Here is a 19,135-nt window from a genome sequence, read left to right as displayed (position 1 = left end):
AGCATCCTTGTTAACTCCAAAATGGCTTTGCCCTGGAAATCATTCCTCTCAGATCAAGTACCAGACAGTGGTCTGGATTGTTTGCTTGTACTGTAATGAAATAAGACTGAGGTGAACATAGCTTAAAATACACATTCTGGGCCATGTGGAACAGTTATTTATATTGTTGGCACAGAGTGTGTGAAACACAAACGTGTGATGTATGGAGGTTGCTCTGAAAATTACAAGGAGCAACAGAAATGTGAGGTTGACACTTCTCCTCCAGATTGCTAAGAAGTGTTTCCTTCCTAAGGCCAGGGCTTGGTGAATACTAGTCGCACAGCTATTTGAGATGAGGATCACGATTCTTGGCCTTCTCGTCTCTCCCTTCAGCTTCTGACAGGGCCAGGATAGCTTGTAGATAGATGCCCGGCCAGTTCCTGGAACCAAGCCGAGGAATCTACTTAGACATCACCTCTCTGAGCCTGTTTTCTTATCGAGACAACGGACACTTCACAGAGTTGTGATAAACGTTAAATGAGATTTTGGAGGCAAAATACATAAGCACTGGGGACATAATAAGTGCTCCACAAATGGGAACCAATACTGGTTTTATCATCCTCCTCATCCCAGGAGTCACTGCTGACAGGCCTGGAAGGACGCTCTTCAGCCCCAGTCGCTAGGTTAACCTCAGCTCCTGCCAAGGGTTTCCAAGAGCCCTTCAAAGGGCGGGAAACTGTAGCGTCCGGGTGCTGAGCGGAGAGAGCTGTCCCCACGCCTCTGGAACTTAACGAGCAACGTGTGGAGGTGCTCTGCGGGACAACGGCTTAAGAACCTTTAAAGGGGCGTGGCTTCCGGAAAGGGAGGGAAGAACCTCCAGGTGGGGGCGGAGCCAGAGCCAGAGGCCCAGTGCGCCAGAGGCAGAGGTAAGGCAAATGAATATGAATATGCTAGTATACCCGGTTTCCCCACTAGCGACTGGCAGAGCCCGCGAGGAAAAAGGAGAGGAAAGGAAGGGGACCTGGGGGCACAACGAGGCTGCTGGACGGAACCATCCCCAGCCAGTCTGTCCCGCTCCTCACCCGGGATGATGAAGGGGTGGAGGTGAGAGAGCCCCATTGTAACTTAGAAGCCAAAAGGTTCTTGACAGCAATACCACCTTGCTTTACACATGGAGAAACTGAGGCTCAAGAGCTTAAGTCCATTCTTTGAGGCCTCAGTGCTAGCGGCAGAAACACTCAGTTGAGTAGGTTTTGTTTGTTTTTGTTTTGTTTTTACTAGGGTACGTGGACACCACTGTAGTGAAAAGGCAGCCTCCCCAAAGGTGGCAAAACTTAGTACTTTACCAAGCATGGCCCAGGCTGCTCACCAGGCTGGAGGATTTAGAAAATAATACTATCTGGGGAAAGACGAAAGGAGCTGGGGTGGTGGCCAGCAGCAGGCAAGGACAAACGATCATGAATGGTCAGGAATGTGTTGCCATCTAAAAGATGAAGTGTTTCGGCTTCCCTGAGAACCAGCTCAGAGGAAATGAAGGGGGGATAGAAAGGGTTAGAGTTAGATTTAAGGCAGCGCGTTCTCCCAGGGATGATAAGGGGCCCTTTATTCAGACTCAGGGACACTGTGGACTGGCCCCCTCCCTTTCACTTCTGAGGCCCAGTTCCACAGGGGCTTCCTTGGAGGACAGGTATGAATGATTGGCTTTGAAAAGTCCCCACCATTCGGGTAGGAGATCTTTCCCTGGATGGGCCCCCTGGGCTCTTTGCTGAGGGTAGGGACAGCAGGCATACTGGCTCCGAGGCCCTGGGGGGAGAAGCAGCAGTCATGGCATCTCTTGCAACAAGCTCCCTGCCAAATTGATTCAAATTGGCTTGGATATGAACATATGATTAAAGGAGCGGCACGATTCATTTATCAGGAGAGATTAAAGAGCGACATCTGCACAGCCTAGCTGGGGGACAATTAAGGAGCAAATCGCTAAGTGTCTGTGCCACCAGGCGTGGGGGTGGGGCATGGGGGAAAGGACAACTGAGATAATCTGCTGAGAGGACACAGGACACAAGGAGGTAGTTCAGGAGCCACTGCATGCTGTCGTCATCTCTGGGCACACACTGGGCACGACGGGAAGCCTCACAAGGATTTGGTCCATGCCCATGCCTCTTCTCAGGAGTCAGAGTAATCTTGAGGGTCTGAGATTAGAGAGGCGGACCAGGCAAGGAGGCTTTGAGCCTGACACAGGGGGAGATTGGCTGCCTGTTCTCGGAGAAGCACTTATATCTTAGGGACCATAGGCTACCACGGGTGTACATGTGAGTGAGGGCAGGAGCTTAGAGCTCTGAAAGCACACCCAGAAGGAAGAAGGGCTTTGATGGCCCTGCAGGCCCCTCGGCTCCCCCAGGGAGCTGATGCCAAGGGACTAGCCTCCTTGTACGCCTGGAGTCCAACACCCAGCAGAGGGGCTTTACTGTAGCTTGAAGAGATGTTGGTCATATGAGGTGATGTCTGGCTTCCCCAGACAGCCTGTGGAGCTCCCTACCACCATCTACCTCTTTCTACAATGGGCCTTTGCTTTGGTTCATCTTTCTTCCCAGCAATATCTACCTGTGGAAGTGCTATCCTTTCTTCAAGCCCCAGCTCAAAACACCAGCTCCTGTTGGAAGCTTTCCCAGTCCTTCTTTACCTCCTCACAATGAGTCTCCCCCATAATAGGCCCAAAGCAACTTCTTTGTCCTTCTGTTATGTCTCATGTAATTATTTCCATGTAGGAAGTGCCCTAGCCTTAATTCACAAGCCCCTAGGGGCCAAACACTGATTTATTCCTTTCTACTCAACCAAAGCTTGCACATATTAGCAAGGTGCAGTGCATATGCTGTATGTCCAACTCCACAAGAGTACCCACTTTACTCAGGAAGGGACCTCATTCATACCCAGCACTTAGAACAATGCCTAGGCCATAGCAGGCAGCTAAGAAATATTTGATGACTGAGTGAATAAATGAATAACAAAAGTTTTCTGACTTGCATAAAGCTCTCTGCGCCTGGCCAGGATACTGGAGATTGATGTTGGATTTTCCAGTTAACCAGATGCCTCAGTCAGTGTGGGAGAACAGAGCTGGGATCTTGTCCACAGGAAGGACTTTGTCACACTAGTTCTCGTAGAAACAGAAAACACACCAAGCTATTTGAAAGCAGGAGTAAAGGATGTGAGAAAACTGAACATGAGGAGCCAGTAGTTTTAAAAAAAGAAGTAACTTGACTTTTACTACCTTTTCTATTCAACCCAGGGGGAAGCAGACAGGGGCACTCTCTTTCTTTCAAGATGGACCCATTTCACACTTCTGTCCCACTCATTCTGGGGTGACTTTTCTCCCTCCTTCCCTTTCCTGGGTGGCTGACATCACCAGAGTCTTGGCATCAGGGCCGATACCCTCTCCTGCCTACCTATGCAAGCCAGAGGGGCCCGTCAGACCAGCTGAAAGCACTTTATGTGCAGGGATTATAACTGGTCACATTCCAGAAGGTGGACGAGGGTCATTTGTTTCTTGCCCTTCTGCATTAGCTGCCTCATGTCAGTAAGGGGACCAACTGTGGACTGGGGCACGAAGCCAGGACTCCCAGCCTGTTCAGGCTGCCCTGTGGCCAGTGGGGGTGGGGGCCAGAGAGAGTTCTGCCAAATTTTGATCAAAAAGTCATCTTTGGAATGACTAAAATTAAACTTTAAGAAATTTATAGTAAAAAAGGCTTGCATCTCTCACCCCCTGGCACCCCCACCAAAAAAAAAAAAAGAAAAAAAACTAGAGAAGATTGGATCTTTGTAATTGGTGAGATTTAACCATCAGAGGGACCTCAATTTTCCCGAGTGGATTGCAAGGGTTGAGGCCTGGACAACTCTGCCAACCTGAATTACAATCCATAGGCTCTTAAAATAAGAGGGGTTTGTGTCTTCCTTGACTGGTCTTCTCATCCCAGTACCTTTGCCTGCTATCGCCCACTGAGAGGCACTGGTCTGACATGGAGCAGGCCAGAGGCCAGGGTGATCCTCTTAGGTCCCCACCAGAATCCTGACTCTGCTCCCCATCAGAACCCTGGACTTTTCCTGACCCTGAAGGAACAGGCAGGAAAACTGGTAGAGCCAGGAAGAAAAGGACATTTATTTCCACATATCAGGTGAACAGGGCAGGGAAAGCACAGCCCATTGAGTACAAACGCACTGCAGGAGAGAAGAGGGAACAGCAGATGGGAGTGGCACCAGGCACTACCCTTGGGCCCTCAAGTCTGGTGGGGTCAGTGGAATGACCTCTAGGGTGGGGTCCGGGACTGGACTGTCAGGCCACATGGTGTCATGTTGGATGAGTGTGTGGGGGCAGGGCGACTGGAAGAAGAAAAATGACTCAGGCTCAGGACACAGGGTGAGGATGCATGTCTAATACATTAGTCCTGACCAAAACTTCCGTCTTCAGTTTTTCTGATCACAAGCCCACAACCCAAGGCCTTCCCTCTCCATTTGAGCTTTTGGTCCAGGCAGTGGACAGGAGGAGGGAGGCAGTGCTTGGATGATAAGCCCTGAGCTGGGATAGGTGGGAGGGGTTTACTCTTAAATAGGTCATTGCACTTAACAAACTGATGAGACGAAGAGGGGTGGGGCTGGAAGCTCCGGATAGTACATATGCACCCCTGTCTGTGCACGCTTGCTCACCCAAACCCAGAAGCACCTGAGAGCCCCTCCCCATGCTGCCTCTTAAGAACCTGGATGAAGCTCTGCTCACTGGCCTCGCAGCTGCACAGAGAAAGGACTGCTTTCTGAAGAGTGATGATGGAGTGGGGATTCCCCAAGTCCTTCCCGGGGGCCCCAGCTGCCACCACAGCCCCCTCCCACTCTCAGGGATGCAGCTGTGATGGAGAGGTTGGGAATTTAAATTAAAAAGTAAAAAGACAGCAGGCACTGAGAAGAGAAAGCCCTCACCCCAAGCTGGGGGGAAGGAATTACTGTTCCTTCCCCCAACTCCTCCCCATGGACCCAGCAACATAGAATGTCCCAGTAGGCAATCTGTCCATCATCCCTGAGCAAGGGGCTGAGATGCAGGTCAATGTGCTGGCTACATGCAGTGCCAAGCCGCCTGCCACTGCCCACAGTGGCCCAAAGTAGAAGCCAAGACTATGGCATTTTGGAGGCAGAGGAGTACAATGTTCTCTTTCCAGAAACTCCTCTCTGCCCGACCTCTTCCACGTGGAGATGTCAGACACCTACAGCCTGGACAGCCCCCGACCCCAGAGGGCCGGGTGTTTCCCATGCAGATTATCAGTCGGATGGGAGAGACCTGTGTCCCGCCATTTCCCGGGAGAGGCCCCATGGCAGTAGTGGCCCATGAGGTGGGAGAGGTGCAGACCACTCCCCTGGGCTATGCGTTGGTCTCTGTCAGCTTGGCTTCTGTGTCGCTGTCACTCAGATAGTTGTGGGAGTATCGGGGCCTGGAGGTGCTGTCAGGAGGGTCGTGCTCATCATCTGACTGGTCAGGGGCAAGGGACTTCCAGTAGCTGGTGGGGCTGTGGGGAGAGAGGGACAAGGTCACAGGGGAATGACACATCTAACCTTCAGCAGCACCACGGCCTTTGGTCCTGGGGAAGCCCCCAGAGTCCTGTCACAACATTTTCTAAAAGCCACAAATTGAGAAGTAAATTCAGTCCCTGGCTTTCCCAGAAGATAAAGTAAAAGGAAGGAAGACATCGTCTTGACTCTGAGAAGCTCTGGAAACTGAGGAAAACAATGCTGCAGAGCAGTGGGTCTCGGACCTGAGTGTGCACAGGAATCAGCTACAGACTCCTGGGCCCTCCCCCGAGAAACCTTCATTTGCTAGTCCTTCGGTGGAACCCAGGAATTCTGCATTTTCAATTTCCTCCCCAGAAGATTCTGATGCAGGGGATCCATAGGCCACACTGACTTGGGGGCTGGAGGACAACTCATCTCAGTTAAAGTTATTCCTTAAGATTCTAAGAAGGAGGGGTTTTCCCCACTGAATACTCCCAGATCTTAACCCTTTCTCCTAAGCAGGTTTTCCTAAGGCCTGTGAGGATTTCTGCCCTTGACCAGGCCATCGTCTGCTCACCATAAGGAATGGTGACTCAGGATGTTGAAGCTGGCAGGACCTGCTTCCGGGTAGCACAGTCATCCCATTGTTGGTACCAAAACTCAACTCCACAGAGTTTCCATCAGGCCCCTGGGAGCCTCCGGCTACTCCCGACCACCATGTGAAGCATGACCTCTGGATGGAGCAGGCTCCTGGCACCAAGCCAGGGTGGGGCCTCGTCATTCAGCTCCAGTCACCTCTTTTCTTTCTTTCCCAAAGCCCTGGAGCTGCCTTTCCTGACCCTCCCACCTCCATTGCCTCTGCCCAGTCAAGTGCACTATGATTTCAGCCACTCTTGGAGAAATGCAGCCCAGGGGGACCCCACCCCTACCCTGTGCTCTGTGGGTCCCTGCCCAGTGCTCCCAGGGTGACAGCCCTGCTTCCAGATCTTAGAGAGCTTCCACAGGCATAAATAAGAATTCTGTGATCCTGCTGCCTAACAATTCTGATTAAAGAATCTACGTAGAGCCCTTGTTTACCAGACCTTTCAAAGTTCTTCTATCCCCAAACCAAAGGTTCTGCAAGATAATAATCACATTCTTAGCTTTTCCAACTGTGGTGAAGAAAAGATGTGGTCAGTGTAGTAGTACCTGCTGTGTATGAGACATGGTCTGAGGCACTCTGGATGTGCTGTCTTATTCTTCACAATAACCCTGTGAAATATCCTGAGGAAGCTGGTTCAGAGAGATGAAGCACCTTACCCAAGGTCACACAGCCATTATGTGTGACTCTCAGACCTCAAAGTCTTTTGATGACTCCACCTTGCCATTGATGGAGAAAACAAGACCAAACCTGAATTTCCCTCCACTGGCTTGAGTGAGAGCCCAGGGGTGGGTAAAGATAGGCTCTCTCTCTCTCTCTCTCTGAGAAGGAAGAGCCTGGGAGATACATGTTCAATTATGTAAAATGGCTCAGGAGTGGGGCAGCCTGGTTAATAGTTATCATATTTCTCATGAATGAATTACCATTTTTAAAGGAATCAGAAGAGCACAAAACACATTTAATACAAACTAGACTGAACAAAAACGAGTCTTACTTTGATGGGCCAAAGGCACTTAAGGACTCTGGGGTGTCTCAGGGACAAAATTATAAAGTTCAATGATGTAACATAGAAAAACTTGGAGTTATTTTAGTTTTTGGGTTGTCTGACTTCCAAATTAGTGGGAACCTGGTTTTATTTTAACTTTTAGACAGAATTTCTGCACACTCAGTGCTAAGGTCTGCGCTGGTCAAAGGGTGGACTGGCTTTGTGGAAAGACAATGGGGTTGTTTCGTGAGCAGTGGGGCATGAGGCAGATGCCAGCGCTGGGACCCAGATGCAAATGGGGCCTGAGGACAGGACTGCTGGCGTCTCTCCATTCTCGTAGCCCTCCTCAGATACTCCCACATTCCTGTGCCTGCCAGGCAGACGCCTGGATCAGTGACAACAGAGAGGGGGCCAACGCTTTGCATCTCTCCCCTGCCCTGTGGAGCCACAAGCTCTGCCTGCTTCTACCATGGCTGCTCTTTAGCCAGTCTCCTTTGTGGCCTCTACTGTGCAGCTGTCAGACAGCCAACAGCAGACAGCCAGCCACCTCCCCAGGGCAACAGTCAGGGCTGGCAATTTGAACATTCTAACCAAATTGTTTAAAAAGCTTTCCTCCCTGTGAGCCACTGTCTCCTGTTCAACACTGTCACAAACAATTTGGTGCATAAGCTAATTCCTGCTGGGTGAGCCCAGGGTGGCAAGCCCCTCCCCTTGCTTTTGCTATGGATGTGTTCCTGTTGTGAGTTCTTGCTATCCCCATCACCAGATGGGAAGCTAAGCCACAACTCGACTCCCTCCCCTACTCTTGGGAGTTTATCCACCCAAAGGTAGTTCGGGTTGAGTCCAGTAGGTACCCCTTCCCCTGGCCCCTCTCTTGCCAGCTCCATTTTGGCTGGCTACCTTCTGGCTCAGTGCCCACTCTACCCAGGGAATCCAAACCTCTTTGGGTGGTGGCGGCATGTCGGGTTTCAGGACTACTTTTTTTCCTGGTGGACAAGTGGAACTGTGTTGGTGGCTGGGGGAAGGAACAGGCTTTCTGTGTTTTTGTTCTTGCTAGTTGTGGGGTTAAGGGTGACAGTGGGCTGAGGACACTGGGTCTGAAATTCACCCACTGCCAGTCGGTGTGGGATGGCCTGGCTAGGCTCCTGTCTCCTTCTTCAGGTAGTAAGGCAGCTCTCAGAAGCACCTGGCCCTCTCTGCTTTCCTGCACCCCATCCTCCCACGGCCCTCAACTAACTCCCACAGCTGGGGGAGCAGGGCACTCAGCTGGGCTGCTGAGGGAAAGGCTGAAGTGGTAGACACAATATTATGACTCCTGTCTTTTCTCACTGGGGAGCTGACAACGGCTCCCTGGTGCAATTGAGATGTTTCCTCCTCTTCCCAGAGCCCCCTGCAACCATCTGCCACGTGGGGGAAGTGACGGAGCAGTGCTGAGCCCAAGCGCTTGGCTTCAGAGCAGCTCAGGGCCAGAGGAATCTGAGCTGGTCTTGAGCCTGGTTTGGGTTCACGTTCCACCTCCCCATCCCATCCCCCATTTCCAAATAGTTGCTGGTAATATTCACTTCCACTTGCAGCATTTCCTAAAACATAACTGGCCCCTTTGGGTAGAACCCAGCCAGAGTCAGTGCACGTGTTAGCTGCTCCACTGCCCAAGAAACCCATACACATGCAACGGGTGTGTGTTAGTTCCCACAGGGGCAACGCCTGCCTGGGCCCCAGGCCGCTGCGTCCTGGGACTGTACCTCCTGAGCAGCAGCAAGCTTGGTCCCATGCTGAAAACATAACCAGATCCACATGTCACCACCCACCAGGAAAAGCGGCAACAGTGGGATTCCAGTGAGTCAGTCTCTGCCTTTCTTCCAAGGTGGGGGTGTGGGCTTCAAGGGCCTAACTGCCACATCTCTCTCCCCACAGGGAGAAGGCTGCAGGAGGCAGGGGAGCCAGGAGGGAGCTGTCACTCAGCAGCTGCTAATTTCTATTCACTGAAACTTTGCAAGATGAGCTGAGACAGGTTGCTGCCCATGTGTGGGCTTCAGCTGGGAGGGGTGGGGAGGGAGCCTGCACCCCGGGGTCTGCTGTAGCCTGTGGTGCTGCGGGGGCTGGAGCCCCGTAAGCCTTGCACTCGTAGGCTTAAGGTCTGAGCCAGGGAGGAAGGTGTACTGCAGGGCAGTGGGAGAGCTAAGCAAAAGGCCCCATAACAGCCAATGGCCACTGGTGTACTTACTAAGCCACACCTGAGTGGGGGTTAGCTAGAGCCCTTTCCTGGGCCCAGCGTGTGGGGACCATGGACCAAGGCTCCCGTAAGGGTGCTGCCAGGCACACACAGTAAACATTCTGCCTGTGTGCTCTGCCTTGGGTTGTGTAGAAGACTGGTTAAGGGCAAGTTGAATAGACTCCATTCAGATCCTGGCAATGTCACTGCCCAGCTGTGTGACTTTGCCATGTGATTTAACCTTCCTGGGCCTCAGCTTCCTCTTCCATAAAATGGGGCTAATCAGACCTTTGTTAATGGGGTTAGTGTGAGGATTAAGTGAGTTAAATGCAGCAGGTATCTAGGAGGGACTCCAGCTCAGGGTAAGGCCTTTGAGAAGTGGGAAGGGGATGTGACTGACATCATCAGCAAGTTCAGCAGACAGGGCTCAGGGCTCAGAGGGACTAACCAGCTTAGCTGGCCCCTGCTCTTCGAGGTAGCCAGGAGGCTCTCTGAGGCCAGGCCTGGCTGAGAGGAAAGCAGGGAGGCCTTGGTTGTGGCAGGCGGGGTGGGAGCACGTTAGTTCACACCAAGTGGCACACTCCATGCTGCATTGCACGCCAGCTGCCACCTACTGCACTAGTCGCTCTCGGGACGATACAGGTACCGCATCATCAGGCTGTCCACCTCTTTCTTGCGCTTCTTCTCCTCCTTCCGAGACTGCCGGCGCACCTGCTCAGCCTCCTCACCTTCCGTGGCTGGGCCCTTCTTCACACTCGAGCGGCTGTGGCCCGAGACGGTGGAGCCGCTGGATGTCGACGAGGAAGATTCAGACTCAGTCTCTCGTCTCCTTCTTCTCGACTTGGACTTCTTGCTCCTCCTAGAGCGTCCCTTCTTCCGCCGCTTGTGTTCTGAGGAGTCTTCCGAGCTGGAGCTGGAGCTGGAGCTGCTCCTTCTCTTGTTCCGGCCCTTCCGGCGGCTGTGGGACCGAGAGACATCAGCAGCAGAGGCTGAGCGGCGGATGCTGGTGGCTCGCTCCGGGAGGTCCAGCTGGACGCTCCGGGTACTCTGGATGCTCTTCCGGTCATCTTCGTCAGAGTCGAGGTCCAGGCTGCTCCGCTGGAACGGGACGGGTTTGTAGCTCAAGACCTCATTGATGGCAGCCTCCAGGTCTGGGTCCAGGAAGGAGCGACGGCTGCCAGGGCGGGCGCGGGAGCCGAGAGGCTCATCCGGGGCAGAGGCCGAGACACGGGGCTGGGGAGGCACCGACAGACTGCGGGCCAGCGACGGGTGGCTGTCCTGCGAGGGGGCCTCACTCAAGGCCACGCTGGCGCCATCGTCCCACTCACCCAGGCAGCTCCGGCCCAGGGAGAGGCGGGAATCGGGGCTCTCCCGGCCCAGGCCCGAGGACCGGCTCAAGGAGGGGCTGAGGGTCCGTGACAGGCTGTCCAGGCGGGAGGCACTGCGTCGGGAACTGGGTGAACCCGAGAGCGAGAAGCTCGTGCAGGAGCGGACCCCGTCCTCAGCAGAGCCGTGCCGGGTGGCCGAGGAGGCCCGGCTGACGGGCGCAGAGACAGCCGAGGCCCGATCAAAGTCCGAACCCCAGCGCTTCTCCAGCCCCCGGCTGGCCCGGCGCCTGACCTCGGAGAAGACGGGGCCGTACCCGTCCCGCTCCTCCGCCTTCCTGCCCTGGCCTGGTTCCTCCTCGGGGCCCGGGGGCACCTTCCGTGGGGGCCTCTCCGGGGAGGCGGCCCGCTCGCTCAGGGCGCTGAAGAGCGAATCCTCGTCCCCGGTGCCCCCGATGGAGTCCTTGAGGGTGAGCCGTTTTCGGTAGCTCAGGGCGCTCAGCGCGGAGGCCGGCCGCTCCTCCACCCCCTTGCCCTCCTTCCCCAGTGTGCTGAGGGCTGTCCTGAGAGGGGGGTGAGGCGTGAGGAGGAGGGACCCGCCGTGGATTAGGGGCAGCAAGGAAGAGAGGGAGAGAGAGGGACAGGCATTAACCCTGGAGAATAAAGACACAGGGGGAGGGAGGCGAAAGGGGGCGAAAGGAGGAGGGATCGGCAGCGCTGGCAAAGCGGCGGTGAGAGCATCAGAGGAAATGAAGCAAAATAATTTGCGTCAGTGAAAATAGCTTCATGGAGAATGTCATGTAAATTAGACCATTGTTCTATTTCATCACTTTTCCCTCTAAAACGTTTACTTCAATTTATTTCATTGTCAACTACCTGGAGCCTCATGCCACGCCGCTGAGAACGGCAGTGGGGTGGGGCCGGCAGCATGATCTGCAATAACAAAATGTTGTTTGGCTGAATAAATTAAGCCAATTAGCAGGGGCCACTGGGTGCTTGTGGAGAGGGGCTGGACTTGGGAGGGGGCCTGGGGGAGCTGGAGAAGAAGAGGGGTTACTTTTCCTTCTCAGCCTACCAGCTGTCTGGGGGTGGGGGGTAGTGCTAGGCTGTGTCCTGGGGGATCAGGAGGCTCTGAGTTGGGGAGGAGCTGGGCATGGGGAGCCGCAGGGAAGAGGTCACAGGAGCCTCGGGAGCAGAGGACTGCTCTCCCTCCCTGCTGCCATGCTGGTCAGCAGTGAGAGATGCGGAAGGTGGAGCCTTGTATCCAGGGGTAGCTGTCTGTGTGATCAGAGGGGGAGCAAGGCCCACCAGTGGATGGGTGTGAGCGGGAAGCATGGGGGTGGGAATGCAGCAAACAGTTTGGAGGGAGGAGAGAATGGATAAAGAGAGAAATGGGTCTGTCACGGTGACAGGGGATTTAGGGAAACCAGTGCCTCTCTACTGTATTCCTATTAGACTTCAGATACCCAGAGCTGGCCCAGGCCAGCCCCATCCAGGACTGTGGGATCCAGAGTTGCCCTGTGTTCCATTCCAGACTTGATTCCAAGGGCCCAAACTATCAGGTAGCTCAGCCAACATTTGTTGAATGAATAAGTGGGGATGAAGTTAAACCTACAGCAAACCAAAGTCCTGAGCCTCATAGGGAACCATTACCTGGGAAAAATAAGGGCTCTGGGACCCTGACTAAAAAAGCAACTGAGCTTCCTGTGCTCATTCCACATGCTGGGGGCATGCCTGGGTGCCTCACACATGTCAGGCAAGAGACGCAGGTGGCATAAGGCCTGCCCTCTTTGGGATGAAGGCACTGCTCATCCATCCCTGGGGCACAACGTGGCTTTTCGTCCCAGCCCAAGGCTACATGCTCACCTGGAACTCTTCAAGCTGCCATCATCGGAAGCTGCCTTGGAAGGTCCCTTGTTTTTTGACAACCACGACTTGACCCCGTCGACACGGTCCTCCAGCTCGGAGTCCGCATCTGAGTCCCCCTCACTGTGGGATGAGGAGCAGAAAGGTAGGCAAGTCGGAGGAAGAAGTGACCGCCCGCTGCCCAGCAGGGGGCGCTGAAGTGGCAGCAGGTTTGTCTTGGGTGGGGGTAGATGGGGGAGGGCATGCGAGTCAGTGAGTCAGGAAGGACAAGAGAGGTTAGGTGGACCACATCATTCACAGGGACCCTCAGCAGGCCACACTGTGCGACTGCTGCCAAGAGACCCTAAGGAGCATGGAGGCACCTCTTCCCACTTTCTGTGACAGGCTGCTTACTGTTCAGTCAACTAATCTAGTGAGGATGACAGGAAGACCATCTCTTCATCAATTACAGCTACATAGCTCTTGGTTAAAAAAAGGAGTCCTGGGCCCTTCAGTACTCCCTGAGGCCTACTCTGCTGTTTCTTATCTGCACATTCCCAAAAATGTGGCTATAGCTGCTGCCATTTTCCATGCCTCCACTGCAAAAGCTGGGCTGCTGGCCACGGGGCTTCATCATGACTTCAAGTTAGCTTGGACCTGTAGTATCCTTAGCTGATGGCAATGCCAACCCAGGCACTTTAGGTCATATCCCAGACCCATCCTGCGACTTTCCTAGCCCTTAAAAAACTGAAAGGTCAAGAGACTTCTCTGGCCCTTAAACAACAGAGAAAGGGCACACCAGCATTTACGGAGAGACAGGCAACAGCTTTAGGATTCAAACTGCACCCTGGGGATCTAGGTGAGCCAGAAAGTCCCAGACAAGGGCTATGTGTCTCCAAATCTCCTCGTCCCTCCCTCAGGCAGCCTCCTGCTCTCACTCCTGGTGCTGCTTCTGCCCAAGCTGGTCCAAGCCCTCTCTATTTGCAGGAAAGCCCAAAGGAGTCAAATTACAAGGCTGAAATCACGATGACCCATCACAAAACAGTGGTGAGATAGCTTCTGAGTGAGAATGCTTCTAGAATTCTGCAAAATGTCTGTTCACCATATTCCCCTGATACAGATATGCTAGGATTTCTCCTTGATACAAATTTCCTTTCATCTGTGTCAAAAGGAGCAGCCCTGTTCCTGAATAACGGTCTTGAATAAATAGCCACACAGGCATGTGTGTGTGCATGCATGCATGTATGTGGGCACACACACACATACACACAGAAAAATCCACCAGACTGTTCTGAGGACTGTAGGAGGCACAACCCATGGGAGGGGAATAAAGAGGCATATTTTATGGCTTCCGTCAAATACAGAATTATAACAAAGATGAGGCTGGCTGATGCCCCAAGTAAACAGGAGTTTAGCAGACAGCCCTGAAACTGCTAATGGGAGCCCTGTGCCTGTCCGAACCTGGTGGATTTACTATGGTGCATGGGCCCCATGGAACACCAATACCACCTGATTTATACATCCGTGCAAAAAATCTCCCTTTCTAGCTTCAGAGCCTGTAATTTATCACCACCGTTCATAACCATATTGATTGCCTTTAGAAAGGAGGTGCTGTAAGCATCACAAAATCTATGTCTACATGTTAAAAGCATTTCTGTATAAATCTCCCTTAATACTGTGCTGTTTACTGCTTTCATTAAGGTTATGGCAATAACAACTGTATCTCTAAGTAAATCGAAACATTATTTTTCTGCCCGCCTTAGCATACTCGCTCAATAACTCGGAGCTGGGGCCCAGAGCTGCTGAGGAAGGAGCCACACTATCTCTCTGCCATCACTGGGAACCCAGCTAGAATTGCATGTCCCTGTGTGCCTGTGTGGGTGCATGCTGGGATGTGTGTGTGTGGGGGGGGGGCACATGCATTGCGGGTGCACACCTGGCCATGGTTTAGAATGTGATCTTAAATGTGCATTTTATCAGCCCTCCAAGCTCCTACAGCCCAAAGATGGCAGGGCTAGAACACACAGGGGACAGATGGTTGTGGGCCCAGAATACGAATTTTCCTCCTTACATTCAGAACAGCGAATGGGTTGGGAAGCCATCCTGCCTGCCCACCATGACATTCCCTTCAGTTTCAAGCAAGTAGACGATGTTTGGGTTCTTTTCCTTAAATAATCAGGCCAGTAAACAAACTGCAGAGGCAGGCCAGCTCAGGGGGCAGTTGAAATTTTAAATGGTCGGAATTAAACCTCGAGTCAAATACAATTTATGTCCAGGCTCATGTGCTATTAGTTAACTGGGAGCTGAATCTCGGGGGAACAAACAAACGGAGACAGAACGGCAGGGGATATTAATTGTGTGTGACAACCGGGCTCCAGCGGCCCTCTATCACTGTTACACACTATTACATTTATCATTAGCTCTCACGGAGTCCTTCGCACTGCTGCCAGCCCATCCTGGCCAGGGGAGGAGGCCTGCCAGGCGAGAGAGGATGGGGGAGGAAACCCAATGCCACACTAAAAAAAACAACCTCTAAAAAACAGCCCTGTCGAACTTGACAGAGGATCACCCTGATCTGCTGTTAGGCCAGCACATCAGTACCTGCAGTCTGGCTCCCAGCCAGGGAGAAGGATGCAGACAAGGCGGATTCACTGGGCTTTCTGCCACCTGACAGGCAGCACCAGCACAAAGAGCTGCCCCCCCACTTTAGAGGTTCCCGCAGGGGGCAAAGTAAACACATCTGTCTGCATGCCCTTTCCCTGCTGGGGCAGAGCGGCCCATGATTAGCTGTCTGAACACTTCCTCCAAATAAATAACAGCTAGATGTCCCTCACCTTCTATCCTGCCTGCCAAAGGAAGGTGGAGGACCTTTCAAAACAAAACACACCCCCTTTCTTTCAGGGGGCTCGGGATCTAGAGGAGCCCAAGGACGTGAGCAAGTTCAGCACAAACAGACTTTTCCCAGAGAAACAGACTGAGGAGATGGCTGCACTTGGTTTGGGAGAGCGGACAGGGCCAGAGCTCAGGAAGGCAGATGGTGGGGAGCACTGGATGAGGCTGAGCTCTCCTTTCTGAGGGAGCCCCCATTCTGACCGCCATCAGCATGAGGGCCAAACTGAGCCTTCCTGGGGGAGTGCACCCCACTGCCTGTCCACCTCTGATGCAGGCCTGGCCTGTTGCCCTGCCTCCCCTCAGGACAGAGTCAGCAGTGTTAGTGTGAGAGACTAGTTGGAAGAGGTGCCAGAGCTGTGTGTCCACATGCTACATGCAGCAGGGCCCTGGGTGGGAGACCGGTGTTAGGGGTGGTTAGACACCACGGGAGGAGAGGCAGAGAGCATGTGCACTCAATCCTCACGGTTTATTCTTTCTTTTCTGATACTTTGTCACCATGTCCTGTAAACTGGAAACAGAAAAAAAAAATGGTGGGCAAGGGGGCTAGAAGAAGACAGAAAAATTAATGGGCAAACCAAGGTAGACCCTCCAGCTGAAGCCCCTTTTTTCCACAGCAAAAGCTGGCTCTGGCTGGCTGAGACCAGCCAGAGGGTTGAGTGACAGCACTGTTCTCAGAGGGAGGTCTGAGATGCCCAGTCACCCTTGCCCTGCCCTAAAGGAGCAGGCTTCCTGGGTGGGCCAGGACCTGCCTGCACAAAAGGGCCCCAGTCCTCAGGTGAGAGGGCGACAGATGTGCAGGGGGGGATCGGCCCAGGGTAGCCTTGAGAGCTTCTCCATAGCCTGACCCTCCCGCCCCAAAGTGCTAGTATGTCTGCCTTTGACTGCTTCCTCAGCCTAAGACTACAAATCTCTCTCTCTCCCCTAAACCATTCCCTAGGTAGGTTTTATGAGAGAAAATCTCTGGCAATGGTAACAAGGCACCATGGCCCTTAAATCTCTGCTCTCCCCAGAGTGGGGCAGGAGCCATTAGAAATGCAGCTAAACGGGAGAATAACTCTTCTTGAACAGGCAGAGCTGGAGAGCCAGGTCCCTGGGAGGCCTGGGGAGGAAGGACAGGGAGGTGGAGGGAAGGGCATCTTACCCAGAAGCCCCTGTCCTGCCCTTAGGTGCTGCAGGACAGGCTCCAGGCCGGGTTCTGGCAATGAAGGGAGAGTGGGCTGCTAGATCGGCGACAGGGAGACAGAGGCGGCAGAAGGTCTCCCTGGTGGCCAGGTCGGGAGATGGTAAGAGGGCCTCTGTGCAGGCCGCAGCTGCCCTACTTGCCCCCTCACCTGTTGATGAGGTCCTCATTCTCATCGCTCTCCATCTCATCCTCAATGGCAGCCTGCAGGTCCCCGATACGCTTGAATGCCAGTTTTAGATCAGCCTGCAGACTCTGGTTAGCAGCCCCCAGGCTCTCCAGATCCATCTCCTGGGAGGGAGAGTAGACAGTTGGGTTCACAGGAGGGCTAATCTCTCATGCAGCTGCCTCAGGAAAAGCCTGCTTCAGCTCCCAGCCAGGCAGGAGCTACATGGGGCTGCTGCAAGCCTGTCGAGCCTTTCTTGCTCTGGTGTTGCTGGGCCGTTGGGCCCAGCCTTGCCTGGTGGAGACTCTGGTACCACCCTTGGCCCCCTGGCCTGCCTTTGAGGCTTCCTGGACTATCCTCTTGACCTGTTCTTCCCTCCAATTCTCTAAACTGTGGTTTCTTTGCAGTCTACACTCCACCAGCCTAGGGGTGAGGTGTGCACTTTGCAGTTACTCAGAGGGCTGCCTGCTTGGGGCCCCTTGGGTTGGAGTGCAGTACCAGTTCATGCTTCTTGCGGCTCGCCTCAGCCTCTTTCCTGGCGAGCTCGCTCATCTCCTCCTTGGTGTCCCGCAGCTGCCGCTGTAGCCTCTTATTCTGCTCCTTCTCCCGGTTCTCAGCCGCAGCACGCTGATCCCGCTCCTCGGTTAGCTTCTCCATATTCTCCTTGAGCCGGCTGGCCAGGCTCTGGGCAGGGAGGAGGGAAGAGGGGCCCATCAGCCAGGCGGAGAGAGGGGTGTGGTAGAGCTCTGGGTTTGGAAGGCCTGGGGTCCAGCTCTGGCTCCACAGCTCACTCATAGGTTGGCATGCAACTAAAGCCCTCTAGGAGGCTTCCTTTGACTTTCTGTAAAATGGGAAAATAGCAATTATTTTCCCAGGGATCTTTTAAGGAGTGAATAAGGTCATACATGGGAAGGCGCTCCGGAAGCTGGAGGGTGTTTCCATCGTCAACACTATCAAGGATGGAGGAACGCTCTGCCTAGCACCTGCATTTCCGTACTGACAGTCCGCAGAGTTTCCCTCAGACCCTGAGCCCAGAAGCTCGGTCTTGTGCTCAGAGGTAAATGGCTTTACTGAGAGTTCCCTGGTTAGGAGGAGACTAAACAGTCATCAGATTCCAAGCACAAAGCCAACCCTCTCAGCCTGATGAATCTCTCTCCCCCCAGAAACATGAACACATTTTTCCCTGCTGGGCTGTAGAATATGGAGCAAGAAACACATGGAGATTGAAGCAGAGTGTGAAGGAAGGACCTGCTTTTGTTTTTTATCCTGGTTCTACCACTGACTGGCCATGGGGACTCCACGTCTCAGCTACACAGCCTCTGTGTCTCTAAAGCAACAGTGCTAGGTTACATGATCTCTAAGCGCTGTCTGTGTTTAACATTCTGTATGTCTAAACCATAGTACTGCCTTTCTGGGCAGAAGGGAAACTGAGAGACAGAGCCGAGGAAAGGGGCTGGGCCCACAAAAAAAGGAGACAAGAGCACAGGTCTGCCCTGGCCAGACCAACAGCCTATTCTGACCATGGACAGCTTTGTGACCTTAGGCAACCGACTTACCCCTTCCTGTATATAAAATGGAGATCAAAATTACCATCTATCCTAGGGTTGTGATGGGCTGAACAGGAACTGTCATGTCTCCTCTAAATTCCCTACCTCTCCCGTGACCCTGTCTTGGGACATTCAGCCATGTTCTCTTCCTAGGTCAAGAGTATTACTGCCCTCCCATGCCCACTGCCAGCCCCAGAGCCACCTGTTTTCATCCTTCCCCCAGTGCCTGCTCCACAGACTGAAGGGCTGGAGGGGAGGTGGCAGGGATGTGCCTTAGCACCCACCCCTGTGAACAGAGCTTACACCATGTCTATGAGCTCGGGAAGGAGAAGAACTTAAAAACAGGGCGAGAGGGGTATGAACCCAGAGAGAATTCTGCCTGCCTCTTTCTTCCTACATGCTAGGCTGGGGAGGGGGTGCTGGATCACGCTGGGTCAGGAGACTGAACAGAAAGGACTGACTTTGGGGTATGGAGATTCCAGGTGGAAGGAAGGAGGGGCAAGATAAAGAAGAAAGGAGGTGAGCAGAAATGGAAAAGGGCTGAAGGAAAGAGGATAGAAAGTATGGGCAGAGGGAAATGGGATGGGAAGTCAAGGAGAAACAGGGAGGATAAGAAAGGGGAATAAGTCTGCGGAGAGGGAAAATGCAAAAGGAGACAAAAGAATGGGGCAAAAATGGAGGAAAATGGAGAGAGGAGGAGAAGCAGCAGAGAGGGAAGGGTTGGAAGAAGTGAGGAAAAATGGAAATAAAAAAGGGACGGGGGAGACAGCGGTGAGATGAGGGAACAGACCTCAGCCCTCATAGAAGTGGCGCCATCCACTGCATATTTATGACCCTG

The 19,135-nt window shown here is 53.3% G+C and overlaps 1 protein-coding gene across 11 annotated transcripts in view; it reads right to left on the bottom strand.

The window, feature by feature from the left end:
• Positions 1 to 5,000: 5,000 nt before the first annotated feature.
• Positions 5,001 to 19,135, bottom strand: part of MYO18A (myosin XVIIIA) — a 93,604-nt gene continuing 79,469 nt past the window's right edge. For 6 of the 11 annotated variants that reach the window (XM_073235083.1, XM_037008386.2, XM_073235081.1 and 3 more), the window contains 7 exons: positions 17,249 to 17,434; positions 16,736 to 16,875; positions 16,546 to 16,599; positions 15,868 to 15,912; positions 12,534 to 12,656; positions 9,957 to 11,230; positions 5,383 to 5,522 (listed from right to left, as the gene is read on the bottom strand). In XM_073235083.1, coding sequence (XP_073091184.1) covers positions 9,961 to 11,230; positions 12,534 to 12,656; positions 15,868 to 15,912; positions 16,546 to 16,599; positions 16,736 to 16,875; positions 17,249 to 17,434 — 1,818 coding nt within the window. In that variant the 3' untranslated portion in view covers positions 5,383 to 5,522; positions 9,957 to 9,960. Of the gene's footprint in view, positions 5,523 to 9,956; positions 11,231 to 12,533; positions 12,657 to 15,867; positions 15,913 to 16,545; positions 16,600 to 16,735; positions 16,876 to 17,248; positions 17,435 to 19,135 lie in introns of all 11 variants that reach the window. The other 5 variants (XM_073235087.1, XM_073235089.1, XM_073235090.1 and 2 more) reach the window with 2 other exon arrangements.

The sequence above is a fragment of the Manis javanica genome, chromosome 4, assembly GCF_040802235.1.
Source record: "Manis javanica isolate MJ-LG chromosome 4, MJ_LKY, whole genome shotgun sequence".
Classification (NCBI taxonomy): domain Eukaryota; kingdom Metazoa; phylum Chordata; class Mammalia; order Pholidota; family Manidae; genus Manis; species Manis javanica.
The sequence above is the reverse complement of the archived record's forward strand: the minus strand, read 5'-3'. Positions and strand labels throughout refer to the sequence as shown.